The sequence below is a fragment of the Protopterus annectens genome, chromosome 6.part0, assembly GCF_019279795.1.
Source record: "Protopterus annectens isolate FY-2018-M chromosome 6.part0, PAN1.0, whole genome shotgun sequence".
NCBI lineage: Eukaryota > Metazoa > Chordata > Ceratodontiformes > Protopteridae > Protopterus > Protopterus annectens.
This window is the reverse complement of record NC_056737.1, coordinates 6,641,733-6,658,940: the sequence shown is the minus strand read 5'-3', so window position 1 is coordinate 6,658,940 and position 17,208 is coordinate 6,641,733. Positions and strand designations below refer to the sequence as shown.

At 41.4% G+C, this 17,208-nt stretch overlaps 1 protein-coding gene across 1 annotated transcript in view; it reads right to left on the bottom strand.

Annotated features, from left to right (window-relative positions):
* Nucleotides 1-17,208, bottom strand: part of SART1 (spliceosome associated factor 1, recruiter of U4/U6.U5 tri-snRNP) — a 1,154,259-nt gene that overhangs the window by 90,008 nt on the left and 1,047,043 nt on the right. The window contains exon 19 of the mRNA XM_044073787.1: nucleotides 1,706-1,827. Coding sequence (XP_043929722.1) covers nucleotides 1,706-1,827 — 122 coding nt within the window. The remainder of the gene's footprint in view (nucleotides 1-1,705; nucleotides 1,828-17,208) is intronic.

Genomic DNA, 17,208 nt, shown 5'->3' with positions numbered 1-17,208 from the left:
ATTAACAATCTGCTTCCTGTAGTCCAGCGAATAGAATTAAATTAATTCAGCCTTACATTGACTACTATGTGATTCGGAGCAAGTATCTTAACCAGAGCTCCCAGGTCACCCCTGAAGTGGGACACTTGTCTAGTATGCTTACACAGCTAACAAATGTATAAAAAGAGAGAGAGACAGAAAAGCCTTGCACAAAGAAAATCAACCCACATCCCATATACATAAAAAGAGATGGATCCTTTGTGTGTTTTAATGGAGCAATGGTGCTTTACAAGAATAAAGTCCAACAAATGGTAGTCACAGGATGATACTGGGAATGTGCAAGACAAATAAAACCACAGTATTCCACAAACAGCTGGAAAAAAGTCAGTAAGTCACATTCTATTATTTATCAATGTGATTCAGAGCAGAAAACAGGTCCAGTTTTGCCTACAAGACTTCATTAGCTTTTCTGACAGTAGGCAACAAAAGGAGAGATGGCAAATGAAATAGGACTACAAAAAGGACTTTGACCCTATACTTAATGGGAGGATGGTGAAGAAATTAAAAAAGGTAGTTGTAGAGAAGTTATAAAGTAGTGAAGTAGACCAGGCACTGAATGACTGACTGATTAGCAGCAGAAAGGTCAGTTAAGGGATACTTTCAGTGGAAAAGGCAATAAGTAGTAGAGTACCACGGGGACCGATGCCGGATCTGAAGTTCATTAGCAAACCTATGTCCAGTAACATGCTGGCGTTGAACACAAGCTGAGTTTCTAAGTAGATAACAGTAAGATAGGTGCGGTGCTTACAGACTGAGAAGTCAATCTGCAGTGAGACTTGGTGCAACCAGCAGAGTAGGTGGACTTCTGACAGACTGGGTTTAATGGAAAAAAGTGAAAGGTTATTTGCTTTCATTGGAGATAAACCAACAAAAACATATACATTTAGACTTTAGAGCCATGACCACAGGAAAGACAGATCAAGAAAAAGATCTCAAAGGCATGTTCCTTAGACTTAAACAATGAAATGTGAAACAGTGGTGACAACCTTACAGACAACAGAATGTGTGATAGATAGGTTAGGAAGACAATTACACTTTTACCAAGCTCGTCACACCACGAAGAAAGGCACCTGGAGTACAGTGGCCAGTACTGGCAGCCACAGAAAGGAAAATTAGTCTGGCAGACAAGTAAGCAGTGTGGTCATCAAAATGGTAAAGGGGATGGGGGAACTGAGGTATCAGAAAAGATTCAGCTGAACACGAAAATACTCTAAGGAAGATATAACATGGACATAATGGACTGCTGGGGAGGGAAGCAGGAGTGGTGGTCTTGAAAACAAAGGAGGTGAAAGAGACAGGAGAATAGTTAAGGCAGATTATACATCACTTCATAATGAAGCTGGTGGGGTATGTAATGGTATACAGTGAAAGTAAACACAGCAGTTCAAGAATAACATGTTCAGAGGAAGGAAAGAAAAGATGAGGGGGAGAAGCAACTGCAACACACAGGATGACTCCACATGCATAGGTCATCTTGTGCCACATTTCTGCATACAGTTGGCATTACTAATAGTACGGTTTCATTTGCCTACCTAAATCAACTATTTCATCATTACCTGATTTCTCAGGTCAAAAGGCCACAAAACAGGATGCTGTAAAAAAAAAAAAACTTTTTTTAAACAATGCATAATACCACATGAGCTTTTCCCAAAGTTAGACTACTTACGCAGTCATGCTCTTGCCACTGCCACTTAATATGATATAAGGTGTCTTTTGAGATTTCTGCTTCTCCTGCAGCAAGGCTACAGTGCCCAGAGGTGTATCACTGGAACTCATCTTCTTCAGCAGCTAAAGAACAGAGACAAAGAAATTTAAATTATGTTCACTAAGGAAGGAGAAAGGAAACGCCTTTGGATTTCCTTATTTTTTTATTTTTGGAATAAGATCACATCTGCCACACAATTTTTTAGCAAAATCTTTCTGATAGATCTCCTAAACTACTGAATTTTCAAATATTTTCTTAAAATATTTACCAATATTTAAAAAAAAAAATGCTATGGTTTATGAGAAGCAAATGCGATAACTCACAGTTTATTTTATTTGGTAGTCAATTATACTTTCATACAGTTAAAAAAAAAATCATATATTCTTACTGTATCAGGTGATCTGCAAGAAGGCCCTTCAAAATGGGTGCATCTCCACCAATCACCACTCAAAAAAAATAAATAAATAAAACATATACACCTGGGAAAATTGGCACATCCACACTGATTCAAGCAATAAAGTAACAAACTAGTTATGTAAGGACCCACATTCCTCCATTCCCGAACCACTAGCATGCACCTTCCTGCAAACAATGAAATAATTGTGACCATCGAACACATTTACTGGCCAAATAAAAAAAACAATATGTACTTGCCAAAATTAGAGGGAAATCCAACAGCCAAGACTGGTGAATGGACACCCACAACTGCAGGGGATGGAGGAAGGGTATTTCTGATCTAGTAAGGACAGTTCTCTTAAAGATCAACTAAAATAACACTTTTGGATGGATCCTTAGGAAGAATCCTAAGCAATAACAACTATTTCAGAGACAGCTGGAGGTGTCCTCAAGCAGAGAAATAAGTTTTTTTTTTTCCAAATAATGCCCACCTTTTAGGGTAGAGTATAAGACAAAAAATGCTTGGTGGTGAATGTGAGTACCAAACATCGAATGCTTATCTACTATGTACACATTCTTAAAGCAAGAACTACAAGCTTTATTTTCTGTAATGCAGTGAGCTCTGACAACAGCACTTCCCAGTGATTAGATGGCCACCTTAATACAGAAAAAATGCAGTTGACAGCTCACTTAGCATGTGCCTGCTTAGCAGCTACAAAGGAAATAAACAATTGTTTGGTACATATTCCCAAACTTGTCAAGTTGTTTCAGGTATTAGCTGAGCTGCCATTGCATATTCAGGGTGTGACAGACTCTATATCTCCCTTGGTTTCTGCTGTAAAACAGGTCATGGATAATCTGGTTCACCACCTTAGGAGTGAGAGGTGGGTATGTCACAATTTTAAGATCTTTAATTATAGTGGATTAGAAATTAATAAAACCTTTTTCATTTGTTTGCAAAAGGTTTTAAACATCCCTAACAAAAAATGTGATATTAGTAAAATCCTGATAGACTTTAAATTATTTACTAGAACAATTAATCTTAAATTGCGTTTTTTTCAAACGAGGGAGGGGATATAGAACAAATTAATAAATATGAAAAGAAAAATACATTTAATCCCCCCTCTGTACCCTCAACTTAAAATTTTTGAATCAGCGGTTGAAAAAGAACTTAAGAAATTAAGCACAACAAAATATCCCAACATCCAATATGAAGAAAGAGTACTATTAGAAGAATTAAGGAAGAACAAAAACATACCTATTACGAGACCTGAACAGGGGGGGACGACTATTGTCATTATGGACACCATGTTATACATGGGTAAAATGATGGGAATTTTAGGTGATGAGAACATTCCAGGGTGTCCAAAAATGAAATTAATGTGGTGCATTCCAAATTAGATCATTATTTGAATGAACTCCTTGAGGAGGAGCTCACTGATTTTGACAACTTTAATTACCTACGTATTGATAAGCCACCGTACCCTTCATCTTTGGTATCCCCAAAGTCCACAAGAATGTATTAGACCCTCTACTAAGACCCAGAGTGGCTGCTAATGGGTCCAAACATATCCTCTAGCTAAGTTTATAGATCAAAAACTTAAAAAGCTTTTGAATGAGAATGGTAACATGTTGAAGGACTCTTGGGAGTTTTTGAAGGGTTTGCAACAACAGTTTAGATGATGAAAATGTACAGTTTGCCACAATTGATATAGTTGATTCATTTTTCTGTTATACCCCACAATACCGGCATGGAGTGGTTTTGGTGCTTTATGTGAACATGGAGTTTTAAATTGTAAGGAGTTTAGGTTCCTTCTAGAACTCATGGAAATGGTATTGAAAAATAATTTTATAGATTATGAGGGTGAATACTTCAAACAGGACAATTGGGTGGCAATGGGTGCCTCATGCATCCCCATATATGCCAACTTAGTTCTCCACATTTGGAAACAAAAATACATTTTTAATTCCCCCTACGTAAAATATTGGAATTTATACAAGCATTACCTTGATGATATTTGTATTTTTTGGCTAGGTCAGAGGAAATTCTTAAGGACATCTTTCAATATATTGAAACAAAAACAGAATTTTTAAAATGAACATATAACATTTCTTACAACTGTGTAAACTACTTGGATGTGACTATACATAACTCAGAATATGATAGAACCTTTAAATCCTCTGTATATAGAAAGGAGTCATTCTCCAAATTCATATTCATATTACACTTCTACCCATCCTATTAAAAAAAGCAACTTTATAAGAATCTCCAGAATGGTATCTAAGGATATGGATTTTAATGAGGAATGTGAAAAGGTGAAAAAAATGTTTTTAGAAAGAAAAATACCCTAACAAATTGATAGAAGACATTATAGGAGAATTTAAGAAAGGGAGAAAGTACAAATTCACCAATCATCGGAAGAAATTATATCAATATTAATCATAACAGGTCTCAAAGGCTGGATGACAATATGCTGGAAGGAGATGAAGGGGCAAATTACTCACTTTATAAAGGTGCCTTTGCAATGAATTACAACGGGGAAGTGAATTTTGTTAAAAATACAATAGTTAGAAATTGGAATATGTTCGCCAGATTTTCAGACCTTGAAGGCTTATTTACGAAACCTATCAAATTTATATATAGGAAAGGTTACAACATGAAAGATATTCTATAAAATAATAACAATAGTTTGCATAACAGAAAGAAATTAGGGACATACAAACAAATGTGGGATGTGTGCTCAGTGTTCTTTTATAGCTAACACTGAGCATCTTTACATTCTAAGTAGAGAAAGACTTATAAATTCTAGGAAATATTCCAGTTGTAATAGCAAAGGAGTGATATATTTATCTCTGTGTAAGTCATGTAAAACATTTCATGTCGAAAAGATGGCGTGCATGCTTAAAAAATAATTTACAAACACCTTTACGATATAAAAAGAATGGATGAGATACATGCTCTCTTTAAACATACTTTATCATGTAGAAATGCATTTTTTAAATTTTTTGTTCAAGGAGGCTCCCCAGGATCCTAGGGGGGGGGGGGTCCTTGGGAAACCAAGACACAATATAGGGAAGTCTACCAGTTAGTACTGGAAGCAAATAGACCTCCAGGTTTAAACGAAAATATTTCCCTAGCACCAGTACGTAAATTAAGAGCAGCCACATTGTGTCTTCCCTGGTTTATATCGCTACATTTACATATATATCTGGTGTAATACAAGGATGGTTTCCCCATTGAGGGCTTATATTATGTTATTTTAGGGGCTATGTATGACCTAGGCATTTTACAAACATCTTCTATATTTTTAAACATGTCTGTTCTATTATTTTATAGGTACATACTTTTTATAGTATTTATTCATTTTTTACCCATGTATACATTTATTTATGTTTGCACAAAGGTATTTGTGACAAGGATTTTATGTTTTATATTGCCCTGTTTTTATATTACATACACAGAAGGTTTACTGTTTTAAACACGTTGAACATAAGTGAAAAATGTGGAGATAGTATTGCTGTGTAAGAACTTACCATAACTTTATATGTCCTTCTCTTCTATATGCTGCTGTATCCATAACATCGGGGGTTTGCCACTGGTGAGCTCTCATATGTTTGGCCATTGTACACAAGTTAAATGCTACCACTAGGGTGCGCGCGAAGTACTGTGTCTCTCTGTAGATGCCCAGAATAAAGTGGACATTGGGAATAAAGCGGGCGTCAGCATGCACTTTCTTCAGAACTGAATGGCGCTGGAATCACCGGCTACTGAGTGGGTACTCCAAGAGTCAGGCAAGTGTGACAGGGAAGGCTGGGTGGGAAACTATACAGCAGCATATAGAAGAGAAGGACATCTAAAGTTATGGTACGTTCTTACACAACAATACTATGTCCTTCTACTCATCGGCTCCTGTATCCATAACATCAGGGAGAGTCCAAAAGCTCCTGTCCTAAGAAAAGGATGGAGGACCAGAAGCCCTTTCCACAAACCCACATGAAGGATGGCTCTGACAAATCCTGCTCTGGCTCTACAATGTCCAATTTGTAGTGCTTAGTAAATGTGTGCACAGAGGACCATGTAGCTGCTTTGAGAACAGCAGCTGTGTCCAAGCCTTTAAAGAAAGCCCCTGAGGAGGACACTGCCCTAGTGGAGTGAACCTTTACAGGAAAGGGGAGTGACCTACTATGGGCTGTGTAACTGAAGGAGATGGTTTTAAATATCCAAGAGGATATGGTTTGCTTGGAAATAGGGTGCCCCCAAGTTCTTGTGTGGTAAGAGATGAAGAGCCTGTCAGACTTGCGGATGGGTATGGTCTTGGCCAAATAATATCCGGGTTGTCCGTTTACATTTAAGGAGTGAAGTATCCTCTCTGCCGGGTTTTGTGGAGAGGGGAAAAAGGTTGGCAGGTTGATAGCCTGGTTCAAGGACAGCTCATTGACAACTTTAGGCATGAAGGTTGGATTGCTATGTAAACATACCCTGTCCTTGTGGAAGACCATGAGGGGGAGAGGCCATACGGACCTGGAGTTCCAAAACCCTTCTGGCTGATGTGATGGCCACCAAGAGTATAGTTTTCCAAGTGCAGTGTTGGAGGGAGCAGTCTTTGGCCAGTTCAAAGGGTGGCAGAGTCAATTTTTATAAACAAAATTTAGATCCCAAGGAGGTGGAATGGGATTCCTTGGGGGCCTGAGATGCAGTGCCCCTTTCAAAAACAGTTTGACTTCCAACATTGAAGCCAAAGGTGGTACCAGGGGCAGGCATGCTGAAATGGCAGATAAATGGGTTTTAATGGACGAGTAGGATAGTCCAGACTTCATTAGATCACACAGATAAGATAAAACCACTGGGGACTCTGCCATCAGTGGTTGTAAGTTGTTTTTATGACACCATATGGAAAATTTCTTCCACTTAGACAGGTAAGATTTCCTGGCCTCCTGCAAAACCTGAAGCACGTCCTCGGTATATAGGTGTCTGAAGGGAATCAGTGCCCTATCATCCACTGTGTAAGGTTCGGTATGGACAGTTGGGGGGTGTAAGAGTGTTCCCTTCTCCTGTGTGAGCAGCTCCATTCAGTAGGGAAACTTGTGGCAATTGCCCTTGTCTAGATGTAGTAACAGGGGGAACCAATGCTGCCTTGGCCAGCAGGGAGTCACCAGCAAGATTTCAGGCTGTTCCTTCTTAATTTTTAGTAGGACTCTTTGTATGAGAGGAAAGGGGGGAATGCATAAGTGAACATCCCCTTCCAGGAGATTGACAGAGCATTCGCCTTCCATGCTTCTGGGTGAGGTGCCCTGGAACAGAATGTTAGGAGCTGTCTGTTCATGGGGGAGGCAAAGAGATTCACATCTGAAATACCCCATCAATGGACCAGGTCCAGAAACATGTTCCTGTTTAGAATCCACTCATGAGACAGGGTCATGTCCTGCTTAATGAGTCTGCCATCACACTGTCTGCAGAAGGGATGTATACCGACCGCTTGGAGGAGAATCTACTTTCCCAGGGTGATTTCCCAAGCCTGCAGTACCAGCCTGTACAGGAAGTAGGACCTTGCCCCCCCGTTTGTTGATGTACCACAGCACCACTGTATTGTCTGTGTACCACCTCAAGAGTGCCTGGTAGAAGCTGATCCTTGAAGATTATCAAGGCCAAGATCAAGGCTCTCATTTCCTTGATATTGATGTAGTCCTTCTGTTGAGTGAGGGTCCATGTGTTCCTCGCTCTCCATTCTCCTAAGGTTGTACTGAATCCTGTGTCTGATAAGTCTGTAAAGAGATCCTGGTTGGGGGGCAGTGGTTGTAAAGGGCAGGCCAGGATTTGCCTGACTCTGGGTTATGCACCAGTTCAGTTCCCTGCCCAGGCATGGAAGCATGGGGATCATGAACTCTAGGGGATATAGGTGTTGCTTCCAGATTGTTTTCAAGTACCACTGGAACTTCCTCATGTGTAGCCTTGCCAGAGGTATCATTGGGATGGTTGAGGCCATGAATCCTAGGGTTCTGAGGAATTCACTGGCTGAGATGGCTTTGAGAGGAATAATTTCCCTGAAGTGAGAATCACAATTTTTTCTGGGGGAAGGCAGGCCATCATCTCTCTCGTCAGAATCTGACATCCCAGGAACACCTGATCCTGTAAGGGTATTAAGGATGATTTTTGAGGTTTACTGTAAATCCCAGATCTGTTAAGAGGGAGATGGTGAAGTTCAGGTGTTGCGTGGCCATGATACTTGATGCAGCCTGAATGAGGATGTCGTTGAGGTAGGGGAAACGTTGCATTCCCTTTGTCCTTGCAAAGGCCATGACTGGAGCCAGACATTTTGTAAATACTCTTGGGGCCGTAGAAACATCAAATAGTAAAGCACAGAGCTGAAAGTGTGCAGAATCCACTGAGAAGCAGAGGAATTTTCTGAAGAGTGGATGGATTGAGATGTGTAAGTAGGCATCCTTTATATCCAAGGATACCAAGATTGCCTGTGGAAGAATCAGAGGCAGAAGGGAAGGTAGAGAAAGCATCCGAAATGGAGGAAGGTGTTGAGGTGAGATAGACCCAAGTTTGGCCTCCAGGGACCTTCCTTTCTGGGTACCAGGAAAATTGTGGAATAAAACCCCTTTCCTTTTGTAAGTGAAGGGACTTCCTGAATTGTACCCTGAGCGATAAGTTCCTGTAGGACTGGGGGGAGGACTAGTAGTTGGTCTCTCGATGGGGGGGGGGGGTGAGGAATGCCGTTGGGAGTAGGTCTGGCCTCCCAAGTCATGAAGTATCCCTGCTGCATGACAGAAAGTACCCAAGAATCCAGGTGACCTGCTTCCAAGTGGGGAGGGATAGGGAGAGGCGTATGGAAAGAGGAGTGTCTGGGTGAAGAGCCTGGAAGTCACAGGCTACCAGGCTTCCCTGGAAGAAGGGGTGGAGGGAACAGACCTTGAAGTGAGCTGTTTCCTGTGGTCCTTTCTGGTTTTAGCTGGCAATTTCCTAGCTGAGGTTCTCATAAAGGAGGCTTTATCAGGATAATTCCTTTGAAAACATGGGATTGGGGAGACAAAAATATGTCTCAGTTCCTTGCCTTTAGTTTGGAGGGCCTTGAAGAGGTCAGTATCAAACAAGTCTTTATTGTCTAGAGGTGCGTCCAGGAGTTTTGATTTGATGTCATCAGGGAGGGGCTGCAATCTAAGTCAAGACCATCTCCTGATGACATATCCAGAGGCAGCAGCCCTGGATGAAGCTTCTATGGCGTTGTAACTGCACTTAATGGAGTGTTTGGTTACTTGGGTGCAATAATTCATTAGCGTGGATAATCTGGCCTTGGCTGGGGAGTCAGGGAGCTCCCCCAATTGTTTTACCACATCTGCAATCAGAGTCAGAGAGTATTTGGCAACCATGTGTGTCTGGTAGTTGATGGCTCTCACTGCTAAGGTGGCAGAGGTGTATACTTTTTTCCCCAGATGCTCCATCAGTCTGCTCTCTTTATCTGACGGCAGTAGAGAGGTGGAGGGAAGTAATTTAGAAGGTTTATCAGCTGCCACAGTAATAACTGATGGATCTGAGGATGGGGCTTTGTACAAAAATTTAGCTTCCTCAGGGACTTTATAGACTCTATCCAGGCATTTGAATGCAGGGGGCTGCGAATCAGGATTTTTTGAAGCATCCAGGAAAGGAGGATGTATGGGGATACAGCAGAGGGGCTAGGAGACTCCAATTGGAGTAGTTCATAATACCTCTTTTGGGTCTTGGTGACCTGACTGCTGTCCCACTTGAAGAAATTTTGCATTTGTGTAATAGTCTCACCAAAGGTGAAGTCCTCTCCTGGGGAGTCTGTGCCATTGGCTCCTCCTCAGGGGAAGTGTATCCTAGAGGCGTAGCAATTTGAGAAGAAAAAGTGAGGGATTCATTATCTGATGAATCCTCTTCTCCAGAGTAGACATTGGGGGCAGGTCTGTTAGGGTTAGAGGCTAAAGGGGCCTGGACTGGAATCAGGGCCTGACATAAGGCCAGGAAGGTGTTTAGAAGGCCTTGGGTGAAAGCCTGCCAATCCGGAGGCTGTTCGATGGCATGGGTAGACGGAGGATGAGACATATGTTTAGTCTTTTGTTTTCTCTTCGTATGTAACTCCGATGTCAATGAATCGGAGATCCAATGAAGGGTAGGAGGGCCAGATGGTACTCCACAACATCAGAGGCTATATCTTCTCACACAACAATCTGATAGACCCCACACAGACCCTCGGAAATTATGAGCCTACGTCCCCCCTCGGCGACTGAATCAGTCACCTGCGAATCCCCCCTGGGACGTGACCTCTAGTGTTGTTCCCGCTTCTTCTAGGCTAGCCACCGAAGGAAGATCAGAGGACTCCGGGTCTTCACCATCCTCGAGAGGTACGGCTGGAGTGGAGGGCACAACAGTCGGTTCAGGCCTAGACTTTTTCGCCTTCTTGACTGGAGGCTCATCCGAGGAACCCAGGGTCGAATCCATATAAGAAGCTAACCGTTTAAGTCTTACATTCTCTAGGTACAGTTTCAAAGCTGCTAACTGGCTTCTAACGGTTTTGGGGATGAAGGCCTGTCAAATGCTACAGGTGGTGTGGTCGTGTTCTTGGCCTAAGCAAAATAGGCAGAGCTCATGCAAATTCTTATGTGGAATTTGTCTTCCACACCTACACTTGCCCTTCCTACCTGACACCTAACATGAACCCAAAACTCCTATGGGGTACTTATCTGAAGTTGGATGGTGCAAAATCACTTTTTTCCAAAAGAGCAACAACTGGAACTGGCAGTCACACAGGTGGCAGAAAAGTTCTGAAGAAGGTGTGTGCTGATGTCCGCTTTATTCCTGATGTCCATTTATGACAGACATCCACAAAAAGAAGTGGGACGTTGCACGCATCCTAGCAGTAGCATTTAACTTTTGTATAATGGCCAGATGTATGAGAGTTCACCACAGGCAAACCCCCGATGTTATGGATGCAGCAGCATATAAATAGAAGGACATATAACAATAGGTTGGCATATGTTTTTAGTCAAAGTATATTTATATCATCCAAGGATGTAATAGTTTATTTATATAGCATGTACTTTTATATTTTTGGGTTTACCTGACACCTGCATGTTCTTTTGAATTTTTGTTCTGAGAGTTACCATTGTAGTTTTTATTGAATGCATTTACTTTTAAAATAGCAGTTTAGATTGTTAATTAGTTAACTGAAGGATATGATGCTATAACTGATTGATTATAAAAACTAGCGCATAAGGTTGGGTCAGCATCTGATAAAGTCCTAATGGTAGAATGAAAATGATGTTATTTTTACCATCAAGGAAGTATTTTTGAACAATAAAGGATTTCAGTTTTATTATACCTCTATGAGTGGTTTCACTGTTACCTCAAGAGCGTTATTCTCTCTATTGTTGGTTTTCTGACTGTTACTTTCCACTGTGTTGCCTTTTTAGTTGGTTTATTGTGGGCATGTCACATCTTTGTGAAAATCAGACATAGCTTTCCTACACGCAAGAGACTGATGCTCTGAGATCAGTCAAACACAGTTGAGGGTAATCAGAAAAAAATATTTTCTGATGAACAGACTTCAATTATGCAATCAAGCAGGGTCATGACAATACCAAAGAGTGGCGGGGGTCATCAATGAAAGTCAGATGTAGCACTCCTTTGTCTTACTAGCCAGTGCTGGAAACACTGTTTCAAAGGATCATAAGATCATAGGAAGTTACTAGGCTATTGGCCCTAAGGCCCTTATAAGCCTAGACAAGAGTTTAGCCCGTGTTTAGACAAGTCAGCACCCAAAGCCCCTGTCCAGCAGGTACATGGGTGGAATCCCAGGGGTATATTTTCTGTTTCCCATCCAGTTATCCAGTTTGCGATTAAAAAAGGGATCATGAGGGACCTGTTCCCTAGAGATAAGGATAGGGGGGGCAGGTACTGGGGATGTCCTGATTTACTGATTGGGGGGGTGGACAGAAGGTGAAGTTTTCGTTGAATCTTTCAGCCAGTAGCTTGGCCATATCTACAGCATTTGTATATGTTGTGTCCTTGATCATCAGTTCTGAACAGATCTGGGTGCTTCCTTTGAGATTGCAGACATATGTGAAGAAGGCGTTATGATGGTCTCTAGTAGATGTGGCCAATTTGGACTTGAAGTTGTATTTAGAGGATTTTACTAGTGGTCTTATTTCCTTGTTCAGGCTATGGAGAGACTGCTTCCAAATGGGCACATACTTCTTGGTCCTGGACAGCAATTTTTTTTTCCTTTGGCTATATAGTTTATTTATTGCAGATGTCCACCAGACAGGTTTACTCTTCGTTGCGGAGGATGATGGATATTCCTGATTCCATGCATCTATATAAATTCTCATACAGTAGTTTGGTGCAAATTTGGACACTGGTGTCAGTTCCTACAGAGGGCGAGGGGGCTGTGAAGCTGTTTTTACCATCCCTCAAGGAGGTTATAATCAGCTTTGGAGAAGTTTTTTGTTTGACCCTAGCTAGAAGGGGGTCAGAGGAGATGGTGACTTTGAAAGTGAACACTTTATGGTTGGATCTTACCAGGGAATAATACTGTAGGGGTGCTATAGTGGTTACTCATGTTGGTTAATACCAAGTCCAAGATATTATCACCTCTTGTGGGGGTATCGACTAGCTGTTCCAAAGCATTTGCATTGATAAAATCGAGGAATCTCTGGGCATTTGTGTTCTGGCATGCGTAGTTTTTCCAATCTATGGTTGGGTAGCTAAAGTCACCCAGGCTCTTGATAGATTTGAAGAGGTCCAGATAGGCAGAGTGGGCATCTTGAGTCAAATTTGGGGGCCTGTAGCTAGCTATGATTTGAATAGGGGTCTTGTCAATGGTTGACTGTACCTGGAGTGTCTCCTGTCCATCATACTGTTTGACCAGACTGGAGGTTTGTGTGTCTTTAATAAACATATAGACTCTACCTTCTTTGGCTTTGCTGCCCACAGTTTGGGATCTGAAGGTACAATAGGATGAGTAACCAGGTAAGGCCGGGGTGCTATCCGCAGCTTTGAACCAGGTTTATGTGACCGCACAATTGTCAGCATCTTCCAGGGTTAAGAATGCTTGCAATGAGTGCAGTTCCATGTTTAGACTCTTCGCGTTTAGCAGCATGACCATCAATTTAAGTTTTGTTGAAATTTTTATGTTGGTAGTATCAAAACTCATGACTTTTCCTAAAAAAGGCACTATGGGGGAGGCAAGGTCATTTGCCAGAAGCCTGAAGCCCAAGTGAGACAGATGCAGGCCATCTCTAGCAAAACATCATGGTCTGTCGATTATATCTTCCCAGGCTGTCAGGTACTGGATCCCCCTGGAATGACACCAGAAACTAACCCAATTGTTAAAGTCAATCATTTTCTGTTTGTATTTAGGCATCATTCTGGGTGACGGGCAGAATGCTGCTTAGGGCTAGGGACATACCTGCCTGTGACATATATTCAGTGAGCTCAATCATATCTCTCTTCATATAGTCCAGGGAGGTACGTCTCAAGTCATTCATGCCAACATGGACTATGACAGAGTCATAACAGTACCTGTTGTTGAGAGACCTGAGTGCATGTGTGATATGGTGGACTCCGGCACCTGGCAAACAAGTAACTGTGGCTTTCTCCTTATCCAGCCTGGTGAGAGGCACATCTGTGTGTCTCACAATGGAGTCTCCCATGACTAATATGTTGAGTTTATGGTTAGGCCTTAGTGGTTGCGAGACACAGGTGTGTGGACTATGCATGGTATGTAGTGTGGAGGGTTGTGGAGTTCGCATGTGTTCTTGCCTCTGAGGTCTCTTTTGTTTGGGTTTGTTTTTGTTGAGAGCCTCCGCATATTTGGGTGTGTGTTGTGCAGTTGTGGGTGGTGTTTGAGGTGTAGTGATTGTGTTGGCTTGTGAGGGAGTGAGCAGAGAATCTAGGTTCTTAATGTAATTGCATCTCTCACAAATTGTGCCCCTAGGTAAATCAAATCTCTATAGGTCAACTCTCCATACATTGTATGTACTGTAATTAAATAACATGACTATATAAGCAAACCATCATTAAAAAAAAAACTCTAGCAACAGCATTTTTGCAGCTGAGTTGCACCAGCCCACATCCCTCAACTTATGGATCTTAATCCCATAACTCTATTCAATAAACATACAGACATCATACAAACCAACCTAAAAGTCAGTATTAAACATGCACAGAACCCAGTAACTGACTAAACAAAACTTTACCAAATCATACACAATACTTCAATTCACAAATGAGATGCAACATCAACTAATGTCTTCTGAGTTGGTCCTCAAACTCTGCCTTCCAAAGGTCATCAATATAGAAAGGTAACTGATTCAAGCTCAGTGCATGTGGAATAACTCTGGCAGAAATAATACAGGATCTGAGATCAGACAAGATCACCTGCAAGCTGAGTAAGACAGCATGATATCTCAAGCTGAAAACTGTTCTCACTTGGAAGCATAGGTTCACCGAGTAGGTCTTCCTACCAATTTCGAGTAACTTCTGGAACCTCTAACAGTAAATTCAGTGGACGAAAAGTTCAATAATACAACCTCAGTACTGAGGTTGAGCTGGCTGTTGCCCCAGCTGAGGGGGGTGTCCTTGTTCTGCTCCAGAAACACTTCCTATATCACTAAGGACCTAAAAGCCTGAATCCATGACATTCTCGTTCATGAAGAAAATAAGCTTTGGTCTTTATTCACAAAACATTGAAATGAGATGTGAGAACGACAGGAATATATACATGAATCTCAAATGCCAGAGGAAAGAATGACTGACTGCTGCTACCTCCTCCTTTGCTATGCTGCAATGAACAAAATGTGAGCTATGCAGCAGTGTTCAGTTGAACATCTACTATTATGATACGTTTACTTACACAGCCATACTATTTTCTTCGTATTGATCACTGTTAAAGGTAGTCTATGCTATGTGGGTAGATTACCATAGCTTAAAATAACCAAAATGTGGAAGGGAAAGGGACCAGGAGCCCTTGGAGAACAGTCCTTGCAAAGTCTGTCCTAGACCTGGAGCAGGAAATCTAGTTTATAGTGCTTTGTAAAAATAAACAAAAATGACAAAGTTGCTGCTTCTACAATACTTCTAGAGAACAGTCCTTTCCATAAAGCCACAGATGAAGCCAAGGCCCTGGTACAATGAGCCTTGACCTTGCCTGGAACAGTTTTTTGTTTTGTTTTGGTGGGAATGTCAAAAGGTAATAGCCCGACACAACCATTTGGAAATAGTCTGCTTTGACATAGGTTGTCAATTCTTACCTTTGCAAGAAGTGAACTGATAAGAAGTTCTGAAAGATTCTGCTCAGTCAAGACAGTCATTAAGTTGTCTGTGGACATCCAAATTATGGAGTATCCTTTCTCCCTCATTTTTGGGTTCTGGAAAGAAAACAGGGAGATTAATAGATTGGCTTGACATTAACTCTGATACTACTATAGGCATAAAACAAGGATTATTTCTCAAGTAAATGCTGTCTCAGTGAAAGATGAGATTAGGCTGACTCACCATAAGAGCCTGCAACTCAAAACATTCCTCTTGCAGAAGTCACAGCGATCAGTAGAACTACTGTCCATGTTAAGAATCTCAAGTCAGCTTGATAAGCTGGTTTGAATGGAAGTGTTAGTTTCTCTAACAAAATTTCCAGGGAAGAGCCACCAGTTTTCTGGGAAGCTTTTTATGTTGCACCCATTTCAAAAACATTTTCACATGAGATTGCATTGACAGAGGGGGATCCATGGAGTGACATGCTGAAATGGCAAAAAAAAGAATCCTAACAGAGGAGTAAGATAGTAACTCACAAAAATACTGTAAAACCAGGGAAACACTAGCCTGGAATGGGTGCTGATTGTTTTACCGGCACCAACTAGAAAACCTTTTCCATTTGTTTATACAAAAGATTTTCTAGTAATAAACTTTCTTGCCCCCATTAGTAAATGTCTTCAGAAAACTGGTACCTAAAAGGGAATAAGACCCTATCATCCAGGCAGTCAGTTACGGTTTGTGGTCAAAATGTATCAAATACATCTTGCGTGAGTAAATCCAGTCAGTGAGGAAGCTTGTGGCAATTGTCCCTGGTCAGTTCCAAAAGAAAAGAGAACCGCTGTTGCCTGGGCCAGAAGGGAATCACCACACTTACCTTTGAGGAGTCCTGAATCTTCAGAAGTACCCTGCATATCAGTGGAAAGGGTTGAAAAGCGCACAAGAACATTCATGTCCAAGGAAAAGAAAAGGCATCTGTTTTCCAGGCCTTCTTGCATGGAGTCCTAGAACAGAATTTTGCCAGTTGAATGTTTAGAGAGGATGCAAAAAGGTCTACAAAAGACCCCCGAGTTGGTTTCCATTCATGAGGGTCTGCCTTGGTCCTGCTCAGATTTTCCGCCACACAATTTTGCTCTAACAGAGTGCAAGATACCTGAGATTGCATTGTAAAGCTATATCCCATGCTAATGTGGCTAGTCTGCGTAGGGGATAACATCTGGTTCCCTTTGCTTATGTACCACATCACTGTGGTATTGTCTGTAAACACGGTGTCCCGAGGACCACAGATGAGTTGAGTGCCTTTGTACGTGCTAGCATCTCTTTTATATTTATTTGTTTTGATCCGTCTTTCTTGTCCCAAAGACCCTGCACTTTTATACCAAATGACACTGTTTCCCAAGCAAAGGCTAAGGCATCTGTTGTGGGTAACTGCTCTGGAGCAGGAGGGGAGAAAAAGAGACCGAGATTCTGACAGATATGAGGTCTCCACAAAGCAATTTCCCTTTTCAAAAATCCCAGAACTGGGACTTGCAAAGACAATGTGTGCTGATGCTCAGCAGGAGAGATTTCAAACACTATTATATCTTTCTCAAGTGGAGTTTTGCAAGAGATATCATGAGAACCATGGAAGCCAACAGACCCAAAATCCAGAGGTATTCCCTCACTCTGACAGAAGTCTGAGTAAAAAAATAATCCCTGGAATAATTCTACATATAGAGCTATTTTTTTTTTGCCTGTGGAAGAACAACTCTTTGGGTCTACTTCAAATAATTGAAGTTCGACAACATCGAACATC